Source organism: Abramis brama (assembly GCF_963993115.1).
Source record: "Abramis brama genome assembly, chromosome: 13".
NCBI lineage: Eukaryota > Metazoa > Chordata > Actinopteri > Cypriniformes > Leuciscidae > Abramis > Abramis brama.
Genome location: NC_139975.1, coordinates 25456561 through 25472330, shown reverse-complemented (window position 1 = coordinate 25472330; position 15770 = coordinate 25456561). Strand labels below are relative to the sequence as shown.

The following is a 15770-nucleotide window of genomic DNA, read 5'->3' as shown; positions in this document are numbered from 1 at the left end:
ATAACAAAATGTTAAAAAATGACATAAGGACAATCAACAATGGTATTTCCCATGCTGAGTTATATGATTTGATTCTAACACAACATCTAGAGGCTTATGTCATGGAGACAGAAGGAATTTCTCAGAGAACTCTTGCCGTGCAGTAAGATGCTGTGTAAATGTCTAGCTTTATCTTAGAATAAACTGAACCTTTACAGAACAGAATTGTCCAAATTAATTTGAACTTGTAAATGAACTAGCATACCACTCAAACCCTGAATATTTCTGCTCCTAAGTTGACTAACTAGAGCATTGATTGGTTCTCTGCCTTTTTGACTCAAAGGCCCCCCATTTTCCCTTTTTTTTTTTTTGACAACGCTGATGCCAGAGGATTCAAGATTGGATGGATAAATAGGGATTTCATTTCTTAAACAACCATGTAGGAAAAAATTGATGCACCTCTTTATGGAAATAACATCACAACATTTATTTTCATCAGTCCAGCGCTCTGTAAAGTCTCCTCCAGCACATCCCAAAGACTTTCACTGAATTTAAGGTCTGGACTCAGAGGAGACGATTCATGCGTGAAAATGATTATTCATGATCCTCCCAACCATTATTACACAATTTGAGCCTGATGAATCTTGACATTGCCATCCTGGAATATGGCCATGATGAGTCTTCCTACATGGTTGTTTAAGAAATGAAAAGCTACACACTCCATCAGTTAGAGTTAGAAGAACTGTCGCCAAACATATAACATGCTAGAAACATAATAATCACTGATCCAATCATAGACTCTTAAACATTTGCCTATTTAAATACAAACAGTCTCCATATTTTGTTTTTGCAAGATAGATGGATAGATAGAAACTGATTTTTTTTAGCATTATAATGAAGTTAAAATAACCCCCTTGAAAGTTTGCTCAACCTGATTGAGAACCACTGTCCAAGAGTAGAGCTACCTGCAGATATAATGGATGATTCAGTTTTCTTACATAACAAAATGACAGCAGTTTAAGATTAATAATAGAAACACTGGAACTCTGGCGCATCTAAATCACACTTGCTGTGCAGATGCAGATCTGTGTGGACGGCAGCATTTCTGAAGCCTACAACACCCTTTACATCCTTGATACTAATATATTTTAAGTTCCTTATCTACACATCTTAGACTTAGATGGTCGCTTCCCCATGCACACAAAAACATCATAACAGAAGTCATTGTTGTGAAAGTGTTTGAGCAACATTTAATACTTATACTTTCATGTTATTATCATCCACCATACGTAAACTCATTATTGTACGCAATAGTATTTTCAGTACTTTACCTTTATGCATTATCATAGTCATCAATATTCATAATTTATATTCACATTTTCATCTGTATCATTATACAATGAAGTTGACCTGGTATCACTCAAAAGACAGTGGAACTGAGAGGAAATCAATCACATTTTCATGCCATGTTTTATCATCTCTTATTAATTGTTTCAGTCTTGACACACACACACTCTCTCCAATTCCTCTTGCTATCCCATCTTTATTATTTTGGAAAAGAAATAAAGAGTGATGAATCTATAAGAATAATAATTTAACATTGCAGAAAAAAACACAACCAATAAATTACTCCTTTAAACCCACATCTAGCTTTGCTACAGTTACTTCTCTGTGAGAGACAGCTGTAGTATCCTCTCCAGCTCATCCTCCTCTTCCCTCCACTTCCTTTAGGGAACAAAAGGAGGAATGTTATTGGCTGATACAAATGAGGAGAAACATAAACTGTTCCACGTTTTATATTAATTTGAATATTCTCTATTGAACTCATGAGATGATGTGGTAAGTGGAAAATCGCTCATATTAAGGGGGCCGTTTACATTATACTGTTTTCAACTAAAAACAGAAAACCTTTTATGCGTTTTGGCCTTTCATTTACACAAGCGTTTTGGGGGCTTGAAAACGCAAACTTTTTACGAAAAAAAAAAAAACGTTTCTAAGTTGTAGTTTTTGAAAACATTACCGTTCTCGTCTCCGTGTAAACTACAAAAACTAGAATTTGTGAAATAGGTGACGCCATGCATATGTGTTCAGTCTATAAGTGCGTAGTTTCTTTGCAAAGTGACATCGCCAACTACTGGCCTGGCATGAATAATACAGCCTTTTTAATAGTTTTTGTGTATCCATGTGAACGGGATCATTTTGGCAACATTGTCGTCTGTACTCTAAACTTTTCAAAATCGCCAATGAAAAACGTTAAGGTTTTTAGTACATCATTGTTGCCACAATGAAAATACGAAAAACAATTCGTATTTTCGTATTCGAAAAACTATATTTGTGTTTTTGACTAATATAGATTCTTAGAAACTGACATATTGCATATAAATAATGCTGCAAGTGAAAAAAGAAAGCAAGTTTAAAAAAAAAAAAAATGTTACAGGGACAAAAATGTGAAGTAAATGTTCTTGTCATGTTGAATATAGTGCAAATTAATTAAAAAAAAGGCTTTGTGTCAGGAGTCTATGATGCCTTGAAACTAGAGGTCAACCGATAGTGTGTTTTACCGATAACGATAAGTAGGTTTGCCCACGCTAGCCAATAAACAATTAATAAACCGATACGTTTTTAAAATGGATACCAAAATGGTGCTGAACTTCATTGCAAAAATTTAACAGTACTGAACCATGAAAATGTACTGTACTTTTTAAATATAAAAAATATTAATATATTAATTATACCTTGATCATTCATGTTAGTTCATAGTGCATTAACTAATGTTAAGAGACAACTTTAAAATGTAAAAATGTATTAGTAAATGTTGAAATAAACAATGAACTAAGGTTTTATTAACCTTAGTTAATGTTGCAAACAGACTCATAAAGTATTACTATTTCATAGAAATCCAAATAGTCATGCTTGAAGACGGCCATCTTTAAATATCTACACACAAAGGCCATTGAAATTAAACACATATGTAGCCTATACTGTATGTATACTCACACTTTATTTGCTTTTATTTTAGAATACTTGATTATCTAATCAAAATAACAAAATATATATTACAGTGATGATAAAAAAAACCAAACTCAAATCGAATACGTTTTATATGTTTCTGTCGGCTGCATGAACTTCAGTTTGCTTTCTCATGTCACTAGCTTTAAATATGCAACTTCGCTGCATAACGAATGCATTAAAGCGACCAGCTGGATATAAACTAATGCAAATAGATGGTAACAATCGTGACAGTAAACATTTGGGTTGGACTTGCGTGTGTTTTTGTCACATTGTTCCTTCCCTCTGTACAGATAAAACGTTGTCGGGATAATTCCGGTGCACGTGGCTCCGCGGAAGCGATAAATAATTCTTACACATTTTTAAGGCCAGGGACCGGTTTCACAAAGATAGACTTTGACTATGGCTTAGATATAGTAGATAGTCAGACTTCAGATAGACATCAAAATCAGACCGTTGCACAAAGCACTTAAGACTCTGACTATCTTAAGTAGGACTACACTGCAATGCATTCTGGGTAAAATAAGACACTTTTCAAAACAAAAAACACGGCGGATCGAGTAAGCGCATTCAACCGCTCAGTGCAGTTTACCCCAGCGGAAAATATGTGTTTGTTGGAGGAGTATAACAGCTACAAGGACATTTTACTTGGGAAATTTAGCGGAGAATGTAGTAACAAGAAGAAATTATGAGCCATTTTCCCTTTTCTTTTGGCTGTTTGTAATGTAACTGATTGTTACTGCTGGTTGCCAAAGTAACAGAGTCTTAGACCTAAGTTAGCCTGGGGGTAAGGTGTCTAATTTAAGTCTAAATTAAATCAGTCTTTATTGTTGTGAAACAGTCTAACTTGCATTAGACTAGTCTATGAGCAAATTTTAGACTTGTGTAACACTATAGACCAGTCTAAAATAGCTTTGTGAAACCGACCCCAGACAAGTAGTTTGTTGAGGGTTGGTTTGTAAAGAAGGACTACACGCCCGCGCACATATATTCAAACGCGCATACCTATACACTAAACACGTGATGCGAATGTGCATGCCGTCAGCGTTTTGGCGGGTTTGCGTTTTTGAGGTTTGCGCAGAGATAACCTTTTTTCCCCCCTAAATTTTACAAGGCTTGCACCTTGGAATCTATTGCAGGGTTTGCGTTCTCGAGCACCCAGGCACTGTTTTGTGCGGATGAGCGGGCTGGAGCGCGTTGAGTGTTTTCTGTTAGAACGGTGTCGTGTTAGCGGCCCCTAATTTAATAACTAATGATCTTTGCAACAGAAGTGAATCAATCAATCAAAACTAACTTTAGCTGGACAATAACTTTATTTTAGAGCTGCTGTAAAGTTAACAATCTCTGTAACTGTAATTTCCTATTATTACTGTAAAGCTGCTTTGAAACAATCAATATTGTTAAAAGCGCTATATAAATGAAGGTGACTTGACTTAACCGTTTGAGGTACTTATGTTAGTCCTCTCAGCCTGAACGGCATCATACTGCTGTTCTCCACTAATGCAGCATCTAGTCAACAAATGTATTACGTTATAATGATATGAAAACAAGTACGGTAGTGTACTGTATAACATACAGTTTCATTGTCTGTTTTAAATTCGCATCTGAAGTGTCCCGCTCGCGTGTCAAAACAAACTCCACAAGGTGTCAGTGGTAGTTTTTTATTTCGCCTCTAGATGGCGTTCTGGTACTGTATAATGACAGCGCACCCTTCTCAGCCGCTCCAGTAACGGACGCAACACGAAAAAACTATCAGTATGGATGGAACAATTGGTTATCGGTGCAGATTAATCTGCAAAACGATCAATCGGTCGACCTCTACTTGAAACCCTCAATAGGTTTGGGATCAGAGCTCATGTCTATGGATTCTCCATAGGTCATTTCTGCTCTTTCACCATTCGTACCTGTCTAACTCCTCTTGTTCTCTGCATGAAAGCTCCATTGCGATGCGTAGCTGTTCATCAAAACTGGTGGCCACGGCAAAGGCTCCCGGCGCTCGAGGCTCGGCCAGTGAGCTGTAACACGGGGGTGAGTTGAGGGAGGGATCAGATGGGGATAACGGCAGGCCAGGATCTGACTCTCCACTCTCCCCTCCAACCAGTGACAAAGACAGAGATTCCTGAATCGCCCTATCAGAGACAGTCACATTTCAAAGCAGATGAACAACTGATATGCACATCCTCACACTCACTCTACACACTGTTGTTGATCCACACACCTCTCAAGCTGAGAGTCCTCCTCATAAAGCGGAGGCTGAGAAGATGGTCGAGTGTTAGTGAGAGCCTCCCATATGGTCACCTACAGAAACACACAGGAAAAGAAAGAGAAATGAGGGAGTGGGTGGAAAGCAGTGGAGGGAATAATGAAAACCTGATGTCTGCTAATTGTTTAGCATTGACTAATAATGATTAATATTCTGGCTTCTAGAACTACTTAATCATGAAAAGTGTTGATTTCAGCATCTACTTAGATCTGTTCCTGTTGCATTAACATGATTTTTGCAGCATTGAGCATTGCAAACATGCTCGTTGTGCACATGAATGGTTCAATTAAATTAATAACGACAAGTCAGGTTGCATCTGTGGATGCATTCTTGGTTACAGCACAAAAAAATCAGATGGTGGTTAAATAAATGAATCAGGAGATAATTATATAATTTGTTATGGTGGCTGGTTTATGGTAACAGCTTATTTTAGTAAAAAAAAAAAAAGTGTTACTGTCCAAATATCTGTAGTTACTAATCATGGAATGTTTTGTTTTTGCATGAAAGTAACAGAAAAAATAGCTAGATAATTCCAAGGTTACAGGGACACTATATAAAAAATATAACACACCTGTGAAAATAGAATGAAATAAAGTACTACATTTTCACTTGGATGTTAAATTAACTTCCCATGATTTATACTGTATAGTGCAACAAAAGAACAAAACATTTTTTTTTAAATATATATAATTATATTTGGGTCATAAAATATATTAGCATAAATTTGCAGCATAAAATTGCAGAAAGCTGTTTGGCAAAGGCTTTGTTTCAGGAGCCTAGAAGATCACAAGGTTTGGGAACAGAGCTTATGTCTGGATTCTGTAATTTGCTGTATATATTACAATAATGTAATAATCGCAGAGCAGTATAGGTTTATGAGCAGCTTTACAGTAATTTAACCTAAATCCAACTTTATTTTCACCCAAAAATACCATTTATTATTTCACAGACATAAAGTGGAAAATACAGTTCTATTTGTGGGTATTTTGGATATCTACAGTAATTGAAAGATTTGATGCAAGTTAAAAAAAAAGATCTAATCCAGTGATTCGTTCTCTCTCAAAATCAGAAATCAACAATCTTGTTTCCAGGCAGAGTGATAAAAAAGTGCACGACTCTGAGAAGTTGAGTGTAGCCAGCCAATCAGAATAGAGCTTGCCAGATCGAGAAAGTGCAATATACATCAGACAGTCTGAATGCTGGTCCATGGACATACCATCTGATAGATGCCAATACCTGGTCACTCTCTGTTCCCGCGTCCAGCAGGCTCTGCTGTATGGCGAACTGCAGTAAATTATCATCCTCATCTCTCATCGGTTCACTGCGGCCTGGTCCAAGTGTGGTGTATTCTGGGGGAGGCTCAAACACAGACGGGTCTACTTCACACTGCAGAGGAGTCGTCTGACCTGAAAGCAGTGATGTGAGGGTGAACAACCAGCACAGTTATAGCCAGAGGAACTTGTGACCTGAACAGAAGAGATACGTACCAGCCTCTGTGGCTCCTTGTGGAGATTGTACAGTCACAGAACTGACCGGCTCATCACAGCCACAAAGATTGCTGAATGTCACTCGAGCATTCAACACGTGGAAGAGAGGAATTTCTAAGAGTAAGGACATGATTAAAGTCAATTTATGCCATTTTAAAGGCTCCTAATTTTGTTTGGGAGGTCTCCTACAATAGGTTTACATGCATCCAAGGTCAAAAAACACTTTAATTTTCTCATAATATACAGTGTAGCATCACGTCTTTTCTCACAGTGTCTGAAACAGTTCGATAAAGCATTCAGTCTCTCTAACCCCCTTTTTTTCACTCTGCTCTGATTGGTCAGATGGCCAAGTCTGCTCTGATTGGTCAGATGGCCAAGTCTGCTCTGATTGGTCAGATGGCCAAGTCTGCTATGATTGGTCTACACAACTAAAGTGTTTGAGGGTCAAAGCAAACGTTGTTTGCGGGTAGCCAATGAAGACTGTTGGCTGGTATTATACAAATAAATAATTAGAAAAGTAAGACTGGAATTACTGAAACCTCATTTCAGGAAGTTCAAAATCGCTTCTTTCTTTTAAAGGAACACGCCGACTTTTTGGGACTTTAGCTTATTCCCCGTATCCCCCAGAGTTAGATAAGTCCATACATAGTATAGTATAGTCACCGCGTGTACAAATAACAAGGTCACATGAGACACAGCCGTCTTCTGACCGTATACATACTGGGAACTATATTCTCAGAAGGCGAAGCACTGCTACTTCTGCGGAGTGATTTGCTCGCAGCACCTGAGAAGCCCCGTGGTGAGGAGCAGAGAGTTCGCTCAGAGTTGGAGTAAATCACTCCACAGAAGTAGCAGTGCGTTATTTCTTGTATTACCAACAAGAAATGTTGGCGTTATTTTGTCACTTACTGGGAGCAGTATGCTAGCTGGAGCCGTTTACCTCCAGTCTTTGTGCTAAGCTAGGCTAGCGGTGGGTGCGTCAGACAGAGTTACGGCACGCACGGAGATGAAAAGGGTATGTATGGACTTATCTAACTCTGGGGGATACGGTGAATAAGCTAAAGTCCCAAAAAGTCAGCGTGTTCCTTTAAGAGACAATAACTTAATTTATCTGCACTTTGATCTTTGAAACTTTCAGACCTTTTACATTCACAAACAGCCATATTACACACTACATGAAAGGTAATATCTGAAAAAGCATAATAGGGGCACTTTAAATTTGCATTGGCAACAATCTTTGGTATATTTCTGAGTAAAACAATATTTTAAATAAGATATCAAAAACAAATTTAATGTGCACAGATAAAGTCAATAACAATAAGACAAAAAACATGTATTAAGAAATAATGTTGAATGTAAACGGTAAACCAACTGGATGTGTCTCTTCTTCTCACCTATCTTTACAGGAAAGCCAGGTGGTAGGCGTAGGGTGATGAAATCACGCAGCTTGGCAAAGTGGGCGTTAGATATGGCCATGAGGTCAATGATGGGCGTCACCTGCTCAGCCAGCGAGAGAGGATGAGCTTCACTCAACCACAGAGTGGCTTTAAACCTGAGAGAGAAAGACAGAGGTATAGAGACAAACCACATATTCATAATTCACGTACAAACACTGTTCACTCATGGCACTTTGGAGTTACCTCTGCACTTTGCTGGTAAGCTCAATGGGCCGCCCAATATCTCTGCCGTTCAGATTAAACTCTGCATCGAAGTACTCCTCTGCTGTGATGGCTGTTGGGTTATGGGGACTGGCGCACTGAGAAACCTGACTCTACAAACACAATACACAAATGAAGTTTTTAAAGAACAGCATCTGTTTAAAATAGAAATCTTTTGTAACACTGTAAATGTTTTTATGTTTGATCAGTTTATGCATCCTTGCTGAATAAAAGTATTAATTTCTTCTTTTTTTTTAATCGAACTAACCCCAACATTTTTAATGGTAGTTTATATGTTTGAGTTTTTTTATGTTTGTGGTTATTTTTTAATAATTTTTGGCATTACAGGGATTATTCAAAACAAATAAATAGAAAAGAAAAAAAAAGGGAGGAAGAACATCAAGCCATCAAGTCAAACATACAAGCGAAACACATAAATTATTTTTTATTTTTAATATTTAGTTATTTTAATTCCTAAATATATTATTACTTTATATTTTTAAGAATATTTGTAAAACAAAAACTCTAATAATAGTTTTAAAAAAAAATATATATACTGAAAATGTAAATAAAAATAAAATGATATGCAAGTGACCACTGATCGCACTCACCCCAGGACTAGAGACGTGTTGCTCAGCAATGCCGAGGAACGACTGTAGAGGAGTTCTAGATCCTGAAAGCACAGAGGAGGCCAGGAGTGTGTAGAAGGTGACCGTACAAAAGTCTCACACTGTATATTTATTAGTTAAATTGACTGTCAGCAGCATTTTTCTAACTGTATGGGTTTATGTACCTTTACTCCTACACTTGTCCTGATCAGAAAGGTGTTCAGTCCGAGAACGTGTCACTAACTCCACATTACAGGCACTGTAAACCTACAATTATGTCATTATAAAAAGCAATTAGGGAGCCCATTTAGTCCCGGTGCACAGGTGTTTTCAGCAGGACTCAGAGTTAAAGGTGCAGTAAGCGATTTCGGTTACACTTTATTTTAAGGTGTCATTGTTACAGTGTAATTATATATTTAAGTACTGAGTAATAATAATTAACTACATGTACTTACTATAGGGTTAGGGTAGGATTAGGATTTAGGTTAGTTGCATGTAATTATGCATAATTTACTGTTATTACTATGGTAAGTACATGTAACATATGTAACAAGGACACTGTAAAATAAAGTGTTACCGCGATTTCTGAGAAACGCCGTTGAAAATTTAAATCAACACCTAAACAAACAATTTTTGCTAGATTTTTGTATATTTGCTAGATGTCTGTTCTGTGTGTGCTGAACAAAAATATTGTGTTTGTACATAGTCCTGGCTGTATAAACAGGATAAGAAAACGGACCAATCCACAGAGCACAAGAGCACACTTATAGCCAGTCAGCAGTAGGGGGCGTGTCCACTCGTGATGGGGGAGGAGAGAGTGAGCAAGAGGGAGATTTGAAAAAAGACTGTAGAAAGAGAGGTGACTGAGAGACATTACAAAAAAAAGGTCAGAGGAATATAATTGATAGATGAAGGGTTACGATCAGGCAATAGTTTTAGGACCCCTGTTAATATTAGAAAAGATTTCCAATGCTGGAGAGACCGAAGCGGGAAGGCTTGAAAACTGACATTGCATTGCTTCTGCTTTATACGTGAGTAACACTGGTTACTCGGATATGCTGTCGTTGTTGTTGAATCACCGCCGATTCATCCATACTTGCTCAAGCTGAATCTTGCATAGAGTGTTGTTTCTTATTTGAGGGGCGGAGCAATAAAGGGAGAGCTTTGTTTGTTTGGGTGTCAATTTCAAATATGTTTCTCAGAAATCGCTTACTGCACATTTAAATGCCTCTTAAAGTGCTTTAAGTAAAAATTAGACCCACCTTTGATTCATATCCACTTACAACCTCTGTCTTCTCTGAGCGCCATCCCCAAATCCCAGACTTATTTCTACAGTACAGCACAGAACAGAGAATTAGGTAAGAATTCCTCACAGACAGTAATTCATATCTGTGGGAATACTCTTCCTGTACCTCTCAAAGGCAACGTTGCGTGTGTTGAGATGAGTGGACACTATAGGAGAGGTGAGTCTCTGGGCCGTGTTCTCCTGTGAGGGCATCATGGCGGCGAGCAGTGAGGGAGTGTCGCGTGGAGACAGAGACAGCGGTTCTGTGTACACCACCTGCTTCTCGTGGTCCACCTCCATCACCATTGCCCCACTCTCTGCAAAATACACAAGCCACTTCAGACCCCTGAAGAGGACCCATTAAGCTTTGTTACATTTTCAACTTTCTTTGTTACAAAGTCAGTCCAAAGGGAGATATTCTCTATATCAGTGCACACTGTTTCTGAACTCCCTGAAACGCCTCGATTGTGGTCTTGAGTTTTCTTCCAGGAACACGTCACTATATTCCTCATTTAAATAATTCCAGCCCAAGGCACATGCAAAATAAAGGGGGTGAGGCCTGGTTGAGTTGAGTTATAAGTGTTGAAACCAGTGGTTATGGTAAAGAGGAGTGACATTTCTGAAACACACACCCAATCACAACACACTGATCCAGCCGACCAATCAGAGCACATTGCGCTTTTCAGAAGGAGGGGCTTCAGATACAGAAACTAAACAGAGTGTTACTGACAGACTGGGAAGAGAGGTGCTGCCACAATGTAAAATATGTGAAAATAATGTGTTTTTTAAACATTCAACCTATTCTAGTAAGCCCCAAAAAACAAAATCAAAACTTACATATGATAATATGGCCTCTTTAAAGACTCACCTCCACCTTTAAAGATGTAGCTGCGTCGGCCCTTAAGCCAGGTCATGTGCTCAAAGCCCAACAAAGTGGTGTCGACCCGCAAACATGAACCGCTTTTCCATACACGATACACATCGCTTGGACAAACTTTCGACACTAGAGGAACTGAGCAATTGAGAGAGAATGACAACTGACTGTCAGGAGCAATTGATCACAGGAGCTGTCCACGCATGTGGTGCTGAAACGGTTAAAGTTGCTATCTAGGACAGTAGTGATCTACAGGGAAAGCGAACGAGTTTGTGGGTCTTTCCCAACATTTTAGCTCTTCAACTTACCCCAGCTAGTAAATTCCCATTTCATCTCCACATAGAAATCACGTGCCTGCAGGAAAAGACAACAAGCTGGAATGCTTTCTGAGAGAGGATGTTGATTCAAAACAACATTGAACCTGATCAGTCAATTTCATATAGCGCATTTCACAATACACACTGCTTTACAGAAAATCATGTTAATGATTATATTATTTTAATGCCTTATCGCATTCAGCAGATTAGAACTGGGTGATAATATCACCAATCCTGCAGCCGCAATTTGCAATAAAGGTTGGATTTACTTATAGCAGTTGAGTTATTACTTTATTTGTTCAATCAGGCGGTGTGTGTGCTCGTGCATCACCTGTCTGAGTTTGCTCAGAAGCTCAGGAATACCAGCCAGTCTCTCTGTGGCTCTTCTGAAGTCTCTGTACTGAAGGACCAGCTGCACCAGCTCAGGGTCTCCAGTGCTCACTGCTTCCTGCAAAACTGCACACACAATTCAACACACTCGTGAGATATACTAAAGATGCACATGTTGGGGAAAATTAAAATTATACACTTTATTACTAATATTGACCTCTGTGTGATTTCAGACCTGTATTATTTTGTTTTTGTCTTTTCTGAGGAATAAAAAAAGATATTCTCCAGAATGAGACGGCAGCTCTTTTCCATATAATGGAAGTGAATAGGGAATTACGATTGATGTTTGTGGGTCAATTTGACCCGCATTATTTATCATTATAGGCAGCTGCACAGACCTGAAATAAAAACTATTTTAAGAAATTGAACCCATTATCTTGAGGATCTTGTTGGTCTTTTTTTTTCTTCTTTTTTTTACCTACAACCTTAAATGAATATATGATTGAAGCATGGACAACTTTAAAATATTTTGTAGATTATTTCAAGGAACAGAAGGATTATACTTTATTTCCAAGCTCTGTTCACACCCAAGGAACATTGAGATTTAACAGGTTATTTGAGCAAAGATTAGAGTGTACATTTGAAGTGGATAAACTGAGAGACAAGTAAGGAGTTATTATATAAAATCACTGCTGGATTTGAATGAAACATTACCCAAATTTAAACTTCTCCGCATAACCAGAGTAGGTAACTCAGCCTTGGCATAACAAACAATGATGTGCTTGACAACAACAACCAGTTATTGGTTTGATATAATATTCATTTTATAATAAATTAAAAGCAAAAGTAAAAAAGAACTATAAAAGGGAGTGGAAATGGCAAATTAGCTAATGAGTGCTCCTCTGCTGCCATCTACTGGTTATAATGGTAATTTCATGTCATTTTCATGTTAAGTGTTTGTTTTCCTAGCCTGACAAGCCAGACCCACATCAAGATGTTGGGTCTGGGAACCCACCATAGACACGGCTCAATCCGAGGGGTGGGATAAACGGTTGTCTTTCAAATTCCCTCTGCACGCAATAGGATAGCGCTACAACCAACCAGAGCGTTTTCCCACCAGCGGAGCTAGTTCATAGATTAAATTTTTGCCGTATCCGGTCGGCAAAACTCCGAACACATCTTCCTTTTTAAAGAATGACTTCAGTGCCGTTGTTGTGCTGAATTCTGACCCCCTGCCAAATTATTACCCCCCAGTTGAAGTCAGTAACTGATTGCCTAATCCTAACCCCGCCCCTAATCCTAACCCCTCCCCCACAACTAATCCTAAACCTACCAGTGCTAGGGGGGTAATAATTTGGTGGGGGTCGAAATTCGGCACAACACCGTTCTTTGTTCTTTTCTCAAAGAAAAGCTTAACTCCAAGTCTTCCAGAGTCGCGGCCAAAGCCGATTCGAAAGACCGCTGTCCGCCAGCAGCAGCAGCAGCCATCTTCTTTGTTTTCAAATAGCAGGGAATTCACGCGAACCGTCACAACTCTGCCGTCATTTTGTTAAGCCCGCCCACCGACTCTATACATGATGGGATTGGCCTGACTAGACTTCAGTTTTTCCAGCTCGCAAGCCAACGGAGAGTTGCTAGACGACACTGGCTGCAAAATAAATTTTGCTGCCGCTAGGGTGCGTCTACATTTCTAGGCTATTGTTTTCCACCAGGTGACAGGAATCCTCCACTAAACCATGGCACAGTTTCCACATCTCCATGAATGAAAACGATAAATGTAGATCTTCTTTAAAGTTAATCTTACTGCAAAAATGTAGTTAAAAAGAATACCATAAAACATTACATGTTGAAAAAAATATAGCCAATCTAGACAATTGCAGTAATATAAAGTAAAGCTAGTCTATATTGTTAATCAATATTAATGAATATTAGTTTAGTTAGAAATTAATACGCAGGGATTAACTTAATAGGTGATGCCTACCCTGGTATACAAACAAAATGTAAAAAAAAAAAAAATTAAACTGATATTGAAATCGTAGAATGGCCCCTGTTAGTGGTTAAGTAGTTGATGAAAGGGTTTCTGTACCTGTCCAGCCCTGTGTGCTGCTGTGTGTGGGATCAGCGTTGTGTCTCAGCAGGACCCGCGTGGACTCCAGGTGCCCGAGACACACTGACAGCTCGAGCGGCGTGCGCCCGCGCGCATCCAGCCGCTGCATCTCATGCTGCAACACACACACACACACACACACACATTAAAGAATCATACAAACATATGAACAGAGCGGAAAGCCCACGATTTAAAATAATAAATAGTTTAAACTACTCCATGCACCTGCTTTTCCTGAAGCTCTCGGTCCAGTTCTTGGTATTGATTGTTCCACACCAGATAATGTAAAGGAAACGCCTCTTCAGCCATTTCAGTGATGTTGGACTTAAGTTTCTATATTTTATTTTACGTTGTCAAATTGTATTTATTTGTTTGGTCGCCGAATAGGCTTTTAGAAAATGTTTGTTGGTCAGCGGCCACCTTTGCATCTAACGTTAACAGTTAAACACCACAAGCGTTTATTTACGGACCGTTTATTTCATTTAATGAGATGTGTCGTTTAATCTGCTCTGTGAATTAATTCCCTCAGTCCTCCAGATGTCTCATTTACACTCTTTACCGGACTGATTCGTGTGTTATTTAGCTGTAAATCCCTCCGTTTGCTGAAAATATCCTCTGACAGTTAAGCAAACAGCTGCTTAGCTAGCGAAGCTAAGTCAAAATATCTGCGAGTCTTTATAAAATATCCCCTTCAAGGCTAAAATGACTACAAATTGATCGGTAAAAATAAGCGGCGTTCCGTTAAATGAGGTAAAATCGAGAGCATGGATGAGTTGGGGGTTTATTTGGAGTAAAGCATCCTTGAGTTAGCAGATAGCTTCCCATCATCCTCCTCCTCATCATCATCAGGCTAGTGCTGGTAGAGCTCGCTGACACATGATGTTCTCACTGTCCACCGATAGAGAAAATGACTTGTTTCCATTATATTCCTGTCGGGCTGTAATGACCTGGTGGGGAAATGCAGATAAACCAGCGCAGACAGCAAGCGGAGGCCTAATTTCCACCCATGTCCATGTGAAAAATGCATCGGATGCAGGCTTGGCTGTGCTGAGACCCTCCTCATGCGCCTTGCTTCAGCATGGAGACTCATCTGAGATCAGACAGCAGCATGTGCAGAATATATAAACTCACCTGAGATCAGATGACATCACATGATGAATATTAAACCGATCTGAAATCAGACTGCATCATGACCACAATCTAGAAACTCATCTGAGATGAGCCAGGGGGGGATCATGTACACACTTTTTTTAACCACACCACAAATTCAGCTCGAGGTGCCGTCTGATCTCAAAGATTAATGTATTTAAAAAACAAACAACATTAGATGGATTTGGCAAATTCATCAGACAGCACCTTAAACTGAATTTATACTCAACTGAGATCAGAAAGCATCTCGATCTGAATGTGTAAACTTGTCTGAGATCAGACAGCATCAGAAACATGATCAAATAACATCAGTCAAGCATGTGCTGACTTTATACATCTGAGATCAGACGCTATCGTGTTCTGAATGCATGAAGTCATTTAGGACCAGACAGATTCAGAATGTCATGCTGCTGTTTTTATGAACTCCATGAGATCAGACTGCATCAGATAAGGATGTACTGAATTCATAAACCCTTCTGAGAACAAAAAAATAAAAAAAATAAAAATATTTGTACTAAACCTTTAACCTTTCAGCATGAGACTGGGGTGAGCTGAACTTATAAAGTCTGAGATTGACAGGATCAAATTAATCAGAGTTGCAACACACCATGCTAGCACAGGGCAGCTAGGTCTTAATAGCCGTTGTAAAAATTAACATATCCAGTATTTTAAGTCAACTAGAAACCAATAACTATATTTTTTAA

General features: G+C 38.7%; 1 protein-coding gene across 1 annotated transcript; it reads right to left on the bottom strand.

The window, feature by feature from the left end:
• Window positions 1-1203: 1203 nt before the first annotated feature.
• On the bottom strand, window positions 1204-15131 carry ankrd13d (ankyrin repeat domain 13 family, member D). The gene is made up of 16 exons (XM_084132481.1): window positions 14143-15131; window positions 13897-14032; window positions 11812-11936; window positions 11472-11517; window positions 11158-11301; window positions 10417-10606; window positions 10267-10333; window positions 9190-9271; window positions 9008-9069; window positions 8379-8509; window positions 8133-8290; window positions 6739-6852; window positions 6488-6657; window positions 5207-5286; window positions 4893-5117; window positions 1204-1704 (listed from the first exon to the last, which is right to left on the bottom strand). Exons 1-16 carry the CDS (start codon window positions 14224-14226, stop codon window positions 1641-1643), a joined length of 1878 nt encoding a protein of 625 aa, XP_083988607.1. The 5' UTR covers window positions 14227-15131; the 3' UTR covers window positions 1204-1640.
• Window positions 15132-15770: the final 639 nt, after the last annotated feature.